This window comes from Branchiostoma lanceolatum, chromosome 12, assembly GCF_035083965.1.
Source record: "Branchiostoma lanceolatum isolate klBraLanc5 chromosome 12, klBraLanc5.hap2, whole genome shotgun sequence".
Taxonomy (NCBI): domain Eukaryota; kingdom Metazoa; phylum Chordata; class Leptocardii; order Amphioxiformes; family Branchiostomatidae; genus Branchiostoma; species Branchiostoma lanceolatum.
In genome coordinates, this window is record NC_089733.1 from 9,234,362 (window position 1) to 9,244,206 (window position 9,845).

The window sequence follows — 9,845 nt, forward strand, 5'->3', positions numbered from 1 at the left end:
GAGGAGTGGGTCCGGCAGGTTTTTGACGTGTTTTTAGGCGTTTTTGTCGGGCTTTCTACTTTGTCATGGTATCTTTGTCTCTATATATAATAAATGTGGGTTATAGAGACAAAGATACCATGACAAAGTAGAAAGCCCGACAAAAACGCCTAAAAACACGTCAAAAACCTGCCGGACCCACTCCTCTGCTTGGAGAGTACAACAAAGCGGTATCAGAGTTGAATTTCCTACACAAAAAAGGACCTTACCCCGATTTTCAACTGATCAACTTCATTCTTTGACAAAGACTGGAGTTGATCAGTCGGAAAATATGGGTAAGTCCATTTTTTGGGGGTTGGAAATTACAGTTCAACTTTGATACGCAAAGAATGACTCCCACCGACACAGATGAACTTTCAAGTGAAAACAACAAAATTGTAGTGCGTGTAAATGACGACCGGTTTCTTTTCAATAAAACTTGCTTTTCTAAATCCCAAATGAAAGAGGCACCGATAGAAAAGACCACCAAAGAGGAACAACATTCAGATTGTCGCTAAATACAGAATTGAAACACTTTTCTCACGGGGATAAGTCACATGGAAACTCCCTGATTGAGAGAATGTTGCCATTTAGCCAAAATGAAACCATTTACTATGTCTCCTGACTTTAATTACATGTCTATATCGTCTTAGGGCGCGTTAAACGTGAGATGACTACAGTGTATTTAGAACTTAAGGAATGACCGCGGCACCGTAACTAATACAATAATCGCACCCTCGGAATAACTAGCATGGCTACTGTTTGTGTGTTGGGAAATTCGATTCTACTAATTTCTAGGTCATGCATCGTGTAGTGTTTATGCTACATAGCAGTATCATATTCTCATGCTTCTGACCAAGGACATTCATGATATATATAGTCCTTACTTTTACCTAAGCTTACCCAAGTTGACTAGAACCTCTTTTGTATTCAGGCAACATGTCTGAATAGCGATATTCATGATCAACTCTTGCGTGAATAAGTACTGAGCAACCACGGACCTCCTCCGTGCATACAGTACAAAACAAACATCTGCTCCGTTAAAGTATCTCACATGCGTTTGTCATCTGTCATTGACTATTCCTCTATATCGGGTCTGACTAGATATAGCTGAACGTAACCTTACCTGGCGATCACAAGCAGTAGGATCAGCAGACCTGAGGAAAAATGTGCGTAGAACCCGCTCCGGCCAACAGTACGCTGACAAGAGGATCGCGAAATAACCGCTAATTGGGTCCTGGGCTTAGAACATGTCAAAGGTCAAACGGTGTCAGATTGTAGGTCCCGATGGCCCCGCCCACCCCTGATGATGTACACATCGAAGATATGCAAAACCAGTTGACACTTCTTTTTCACCGGACTGAACATCTGCTTGCTGCTTTAATACGTGTTTGATGCTTTTCAGTGTTGAAGGAACTTTAGTCTCCCCACTTCACAGTCACATTTGAAGTATTATATAGCAGGGCATTCTATAGACATTCTACATCATGTCCTTGCTAATACTAATTACTGTGATTTGCTTGTTGTACACGCTTTTCTTCAGTGTTATCTTTAAATATCATTATCCATTTGACATTTCAACTTGTTGGCTTCATGTTTAATAGCGGAAATATATGTGGAGAAAATGGATCATAGGAAAAAAGGCACAGAACAGTTAGTAACTTTGTTTCCTTGTAGCAAGATATCGATGTTGGAAAACATGACTTCTGTTCTTGCAAACTGCAATTATTACACCATTTGTATCTTGTCTAATCTAGAGAAATGTTCCAACATATATACAATTTACATTTAAAGAAGTAGTGTTGGATGAAGTAGTAGGCTTCAAAGAGTGTTGCTAGCTATCCCCTTACAAAATCATTATATTTAATACCATAACTATCCTGATTCTCCTAGCATGCTTCATAAAATGACTACATTTATATTTGGTCGAAAATAGTGTATTTCTTGATGGCCAAAATGCAACATAAGAAAGATTGTGCACCAATGAATTTATCATTTACATCTTACACATAGCGTTATAGAACAAAAAACAGAAATACATGTTACACAATTCTGTGTAGTAGTACAAGTAGTCTCTTGTATTGCTCTCCAGCTAAATAAATGTCTGTATTTTCTGTGCCTTTTTCTAGGAGTCTATACATCCAATTTTCAATGAATTGCCATCATTTAACTTGACAACTGGACGGTTCTGATAATAATTTTGATTTTAGGCTACACCAATTTAATTTCTTGGTTAACAGATTTTTATTTTCCAAAAAAAAAAAATTTTGAAAAAAAAAAAAATCGTGAAAACAGAAGGCTGGCCCAGAATTTTTTTTTTCTAAAATTTTTTTGGTGGAAAATACAAATCCGTTAACCAAGAAATTAAATTGGTGTGGCCTTAATGGATTATTACAAAGAAACATCACTGTAGCTGGGGTTTGTACATGACTGTTATGTATAAAATGATTTCTGCATCTCAGTTTACTCCTTATTGAGTCATTTCCACCATTGTAGATCTCTCTTAGTGCACCTTGCAACAGTTACTATCTCCTGTTTCCACTCTTGGTCCTTTTATCAACCTTGGACTTGGCAGATTTGAGCACAGACTTGAACTTGACAGGTTCTGTGATGTTTATTCTCGGTCCGACGTTGCCATGGGAAGAATTCCTTTTGGGATTTCCCGACTTAATAGAGTCAAAGATTGGAGTGAATTCCTTCTGGTCCATGAGTCTTCTCTTTCTTCTGTTATATCCAGACAGAATGGACACTAGTCCCCAGGGGGTGACTCCACCTTTTGGACTGACCTCAGGTTGGAGGAAGTCAGGCTGTTCTGCCATCCAAGCAGCCTCCCTCGCTAGTTGGACAAACTTTTCCATATGATGCATGCTGACGTTTTTACTCAGGTTTAGCTGCTGCTCAAATGGATTCTAAAAGAAAAAAACAAACACATATTGTTAATTTTACATTGTGTTTTCAAACTACATGTTGGATTTATGTTGAATTTATGTGCTATTTTGGGTTCTGTATTTCTGTATTTCGTACACAAAGTGCTTACCAACAAGCTTTTGATGCCGACGTCAAACTTCTATTGTTACAACTTCAGAGGAATCAAAGGACTGATCAAAAGCTTGTTGGCAAGTGTTAACGGTATGAAATATCTACATTGATGGAAATGGATACTTCAAATATATTTATGGATAAAATCAATTAATAGATTACAGAAAAACTTCTGACCTGTATGTACAGGGCATCGAAGTTCTTTTTCTCCTGTATTTCTCCTGTGCGTAGGTTCAGCCCACAGTTCTTGAAGTTGAAATTGCTGTAGAACTCGAAGAACTCCAGCAGAAGATCATCTACAGAACAGGGTTAATATTAATAACCTTATGGTAACAGATAAAAATTCTGAACTGAAAACCTGCCAAGGACACTTTTAAAGTAGTTATTGTACGAGTGTAAGTTTGTGTTTGTTTGTATGTATGTGTGTTTGTGTATGTGTGCCTGTGTGTGTGTTTGTTTGTTTGTGTGCATGTGTGTCTGTGTGTGTGAGAAAGTCTTGAGACAATTCTTTCCAAATCGACATTCAACATTTATATTTCATTGACATTTCATTAACATGTGAGTACTTGGTCAAAATAATTCTACACACACATTTTCAATAGGATGAATACGGTACATTCTTCCTCGAATGTACTGTCATTATCTTTAGCAGGTGCTTTTGGAATTCCTTATCTATTGCATTAGTTTTCTAATTGCAGGTTCTATTCATAACTAATAAGTATTCTTCTATTCATTGCTCCCACATACCTATACTGTCTGTATTTCCTGAAGGCGGTACCTTGGTCAGGTCACTCACAAGTGTGCAGTCATTTCCTTCAAGAATACAGGTGTCGGCCTTATCTGTGGTGATGCAACATAGCAAAGTTTGAACAAGTTTGGCATTGTCATTACACCATTTTTAAATAGGCACTATGTTAGTATGCAGAATAAAAAAATGACTGGGATAGTGGGATTTGATACACACAGCAACATAAAGACTGGGATTTGAAACACACAGCAACATATATAAGACTGAGATTCGATACACACAGCAACCTATAAAAATAATGATACTCAAAATTAGCCCAACTTGAATCATGTAAAACCTAAGATAGTCATTTTGTTGTAGTGAATAGTTTTATTCCATACTTATGTCTTGTTCTATGTTTACTGTTGTTGCCATACTTTGTACCTGCTACAATAGTCGCGCAATAAAGTTCTATATAAGTTCTATTCGATACACACAGCAACATATGTAAGACTGAGATTCGATGCACACAGCAACATATATAAGACTGAGACTCGATACACAAAGCAACATATATGAGACTGAGATTCGATACACAAAGCAACATATATAAGACTGAGATTCGATACACACAGCAACATATATAAGACTGAGATTCGATACGCACAGCAACATAATATAAGACTGAGATTCAATACACACAGCAACATATATAAGACTGGGATTCGATATGCACAGCAACATATATAAGACTGAGATTCAATACACACAGCAACATATATAAGACTGAGATTCGATACACACAGCAACATAATATAAAACTGAGATTCAATACACACAGCAACATATATAAGACTGGGATTCGATACGCACAGCAACATATATAAGACTGAGATTCAATACACACAGCAACATATATAAGACTGAGATTCGATACACACAGCAACATAATATAAAACTGAGATTCGATACACACAGCAACATAATATAAAACTGAGATTCAATACACACAGCAACATATATAAGACTGGGATTCGATACGCACAGCAATATGAAGACTGGAATTTGATACACACAGCAACATAAAGACTGGGATATGATCTCCCATACTCTTCCAGAAGCTGGGACCAATCAGCATGCCCGGCCAAAATCTGACCGAATGCATATACATGTATTCCAGACGACTTGAATCTAAGCAATCTCAGACTGGTTGGTCAAGGGAGAGTATGGGAGCCCTGGAACTATATTTAACTAGGATGACACTTTAGGGATTTGATATAAAAAAAGAATTGCAGTGCACAAGCGCCACCTACCAGCCAGCTCCTTCAATGCATCAATTCCAGGGAGCACAGGCTTGTTCGTGTACTGCAGGAAGAATATGACCAGCGCGGTGAGGGAGAAGTTTGTGATCCAACCTCCCGGCATGTTGCTGGTGATATGGTGCATACGTGCCCAGTGTCTGACCGCGTATACAAGCGGCGGGACCCGGGGGTCGATACGTGAGTACAGGTTGAGTAGCTCGCTGCTCTTCAGGGCAATGCTAAAACAAAAGCATTGAGACTTGTCATTGGTCAGATAAAATGGTGATCATTTGTGCTTATACTTTTTATCCAGAGACTAACCAGGAAGGGCTACGAAGAAAACATTACGTGTAAAGGTAAACAATGCAATAATATCAAAAGGCTCTGGTATAATGTTATTCTACCTGAATCCTAATTCTATTTTCCACTATGTTATTTATATAGTATATTTCAATCCTAATCCTATACTGTTACCCTGCTACCTAGGCGTGGATACCGGTTCACTGGACCTGATTCGGACCTGTATAACATCCAAGAACCGAGTCTATAAAAAACCTGAAAGTCCAATAAATATCCTGAACAAATTTAGACAGATTATTAGGTAAACCTCTGGACCTAAACCTGGACTTGGACCTTATCAAGCCGAACCGGTATCCACTCCTACTGCTACCCTGTTAATCATATTTTAAGCCTCAGAAAAACTAAAGGAAAAGCTACAAATAGTGATATTGTCAAAATTGCTACGTTCTAAAATTTCGCATTGTTTTTTTCTTCATCTTTTTCCATACCTGTTGTTGGATGTCAAGTCACACTGTATGCCTGACGCCTCGTGCGTAAACTTGACCAATGGACAGCGAGCGTTCAGGATGTATTGCACATTCCGACAGCTGGGCACGAACTCCCCCAGAGACTGTCCCACGGTCGACAGGAGGTTCTGCGTCGCAGCTCTCTCAGTCGGCACGGTCTTGACTTCATACTCCATCCGCGGGAAAGACTTCTTCTGTGGGGTTGAATTGAGAATGTCATCAGGACAGTTGTTACAGTTGAACAGGAACTTTTTTTTTCACTTTGGTGAAGAAACAAACATACTGTAACTTAGCTGAGTAATCAAACTTTTCTGGATGTAAAAATGCCAGCAAACTATGGAATATATGACTGAATATACTGCAGGGATCTAGACAGTACCCGTCATCAGACAGAATCTTGCTGTGTATGACGAAAACATTTTAAGACCTTTCCGGCGAAATTAATGGACAAAATCGGTAGGTTGAGATATAGAAATAACTAATTTGAATAAACTACACCCAAACACTGGCCTGGAAATTTAACAGTGAAGAGTTTATGCACAATGATGGAAAAAAGTTATTAGGATTTTTCTGTAAATGGGATTTGGGATGATGAAAAAGTTCCAGCTGACTAGACCCCTGGCATATACAGATACCAGATATATGTAGTATCATAGTAAGTATAAACCTGCCTTCTTGGGCTTGTGTTCATCCACATTCAAGTTCAAGTACATGTCAAGGTCACAGCCCTTGTTGCCAAAACCATTGACAGAGGAGCCAAAGGGGTGCACAATGCATCCTGGGAAGTAGCCTGTGATGGCATCCTCAACCAAAGAGCAGACCAGGAATCTCAGTCGCGTCTCGCCCTCCGATAACTGCGTCTCTCGGACTAAAACCTGCATCTGTTCCTCCATCTGTAGGTAGAAAAAAGACACGATATGTTAAAGGTTTATGCATACTGTTCTGTAAGGACTGAGATTCTGCATAGATTTCAGAAAAGCTCCTCTGCAAGATTCATTAATTTATCTATTGAGATTCACCCATTTGTGAAAGGATTGACATAAGAGGTGACTATCACCTTTTCAAGATGGCAACCAGGAGACCATACTGTAAGGTTTGACACACTCATACCAGGATGGACCCCTACTTATTCAGTAACATGCTCAAGGTGTGGTTCTCATTGAACACAGGACCTCTAGCTTTACGTTCCATCCAAGAGGATGTCCCTAACCAAAGCTAGGTACTCAGTTTCATCTGAGTTAAGTGAGGAAATAGGTGTCAACTTGTAAAGTGCCTCTCCCAAGGGCACAACACTGGGGACAGCCAGGGATTTGAACCCACAACCTTTAGATCTAAGTCAACAACCTTTGCTATCTTATGCAACATTAGAAGATTGTTGAAACACCAAACATTTCATTCACTCCAATCCATTTTACCTCTAGCTGTCTAACATCTAAGATTATATTTGCCGCAACTAAATGAAAAGGAGACACTGGTATACAAGCTGATGGCAAGGGGAAGGCTATGCAGAACAGGAACTTCTGGGCGGCCACGGTGGTTTGGGTGACAGAGGAATGGCGCCCGACATAAGTCAAGTAAGTCTAGTCAAATAACAAAAATCAATGCATACTAACAGACTGCGCTGCACAAAGCTTGGTTGCCAAGATGGAAAACTTCTGTTCTGCCGTCATGTCTCCCACACTGGACTTCTTACTGGTGCTGTTCATCCAGCTGCTAGACCGGAAGCTCAGCAGACGTGACTTGTAGGGCAAGACCTCCAGAACGGACCTGAAGTGGGCCGTGTTGAGGAGGCTGTGGACCGAGCCCTTTGACTTGTACTCCAGTAATGTGTACAGCTCCTGAAAATGTACATGTCATAAGTATATGTCAATTTGATTGTAGTTAGATTGATACAGCAGTTTTGACCAGCACAGCAGTCGTGACTTGTAGGGCAGGACTTCCAGAACGGACCTGAAGTGGGCCGTGTTGAGGAGTCTATGGACTGAGCTCTTTGACTTGTACTCCAGTAAAGTGCACACCTCCTGAAAATGTATGCCAAAAGTACACGTCAATTTGATTGTAGTTAGATTGATACAGCAGTTTTGACCAGCTCAGCAGACGTGACTTGTAGGGCAGGACCGCCAAAACGGACCTGAAGTGTGCCGTTTTGAGAAGGCTGTGGACTGCGCCCTTTGACTTGTACTCCAGTAGTGTGTACAGCTCCTGAAAATTTATATGTCATCATTACATGTCAATTTGATTGTGTTCAAAATGATATGGTAGGTTGTTGAGTATGAGGGCAAAGCAACCACTTACAAATGTAGCAGTCAGGGATTGTGTACACAATGTAGAAGGCCGGTATTCTCCTAGCTATCTGTCATGTGGACTGTGGTGTTTTAGAATATTCGATGAGAAATCATGAGATGAGAAATTACGGTCAGACGAGTCATGTAAAAGACTGAAATTTCCAACCTTGTTTCATGTAAAGCAAATGCCCCCCCCCCCCAGGATTGTCAATCCCTCAATCATAAAACAAAACTCCAATTATTGGGATTACATTCTTTCAGAAGGATAAGAAGTTATGGTTAACGATTAAAGTTTCATAACATAAAAACTACAAACAAGGAGGTCTATTCTTTAACCTCCTTGGTACAAAAAAAGAAGAAATATCTAAATCATCTTATTATTTACCTGGTTTCCATAAGTGAAACTGTTTTTGACCTCTCCAAAGTGAGAACAGAACTTGGCGAGCTCATCCTCCGTGGCTTTCCCGACGTGTCTGACCAGTATGCTCCGTAACGCTTCCTGTCTACGCTCCTCCTGGATATCCGTAAATCTGCGCAGGTCCACGCCGGGTCTGGGAACATCTGAAGTTTAAGAAATTACTGTTAATCCATTCATTTTTGCAAGGATTTAATTTTGCAGTAGGAATGGAAAGACCTTAAGGTTTTTGCAGTGTCCTACAAGCTTGCATGTGCGGTAGAAACAATATTTTTGGAACAGTTAAAACAATATTACTGTAACACAGAAACACACACTCCCAGTGCCATGAATTTCACAATATCGCGGAAATGGCAAAAATGATAAAACCTAGTGTTTATAAGTTTGATCCGTGAATACCTTAGTGTTGGAAGAAAGTTTGGCACTGTATTATGATTACTACTAGTACCAACACAGATGAGCTTTCATTAAGATTTATATATATTTTTTTATTACAGTACTACATTAAAGCACTAGTAATAAGGAAGGTCCTTGAGGTTTTTTTTGCAAGAGTTTACAAAAGCCTTCTAAGTATACTCCTATTTCCAGTCTTAATTCTGCATTGGTTTTGCATGTATGTATTTGATATAGTATCATATAGCAGAATGGACTCCTATAGGCTACAATTTTTTCTGTCACAGAGTGCATTATTCAGGTTCATAATCTGAAAAACACTTTGAACAGATACCCATGGCAATGCAAGAATACCATAGATTTGAACACTAAGGTCCAACAATGATATGTTATTATCAATTAACGTGTCAACATATTTATCTCATCAAATGTGCAAATGGAAACTACAGTACGCCTAAAAAAAAATAAAGAAAGTGATGCCCCCCTCCCTCATTTCTACCAACCATTGTCTCCGCTTGAAGAAATCTCGGGCTCGGATGTCTCCACAGTGTCTGAATTTGAAGCCTGGGTCGTACATCGTCTTACAAACTTGTAGAACACCGGCGATCTTCCTGACAGTCCAGAATATCTCTCCAAAAACAAACGCAACGACATCCCTTTCCTCACCATGGGCGCCGCCATCTTGGTTTCTATATCATTCTCGTTCTCATGGTACAATCTAAAGAAACAGCGATGTGTATATCTAGATACGTCTTTTTTTCATATGCACACAAAAGTATCTTTCTTTAAACATTACACACGATTTTTATCGCATTAACTATCAGCTTTAATGATTAAAATGGTATATAGCTCTTGTAAATC

The 9,845-nt window shown here is 39.3% G+C and overlaps 1 protein-coding gene across 1 annotated transcript; it reads right to left on the reverse strand.

The window, feature by feature from the left end:
• Positions 1 to 1,600: 1,600 nt before the first annotated feature.
• On the reverse strand, positions 1,601 to 9,696 carry LOC136446520 (poly(A) RNA polymerase, mitochondrial-like). Its single transcript, XM_066444923.1, has 9 exons — positions 9,488 to 9,696; positions 8,562 to 8,737; positions 7,505 to 7,729; positions 6,563 to 6,784; positions 5,874 to 6,085; positions 5,098 to 5,324; positions 3,805 to 3,897; positions 3,235 to 3,353; positions 1,601 to 2,927 (listed from the first exon to the last, which is right to left on the reverse strand). Exons 1-9 carry the CDS (start codon positions 9,663 to 9,665, stop codon positions 2,544 to 2,546), a joined length of 1,836 nt encoding a protein of 611 aa, XP_066301020.1. The 5' UTR covers positions 9,666 to 9,696; the 3' UTR covers positions 1,601 to 2,543.
• Between the last annotated feature and the right edge of the window lie 149 nt (positions 9,697 to 9,845).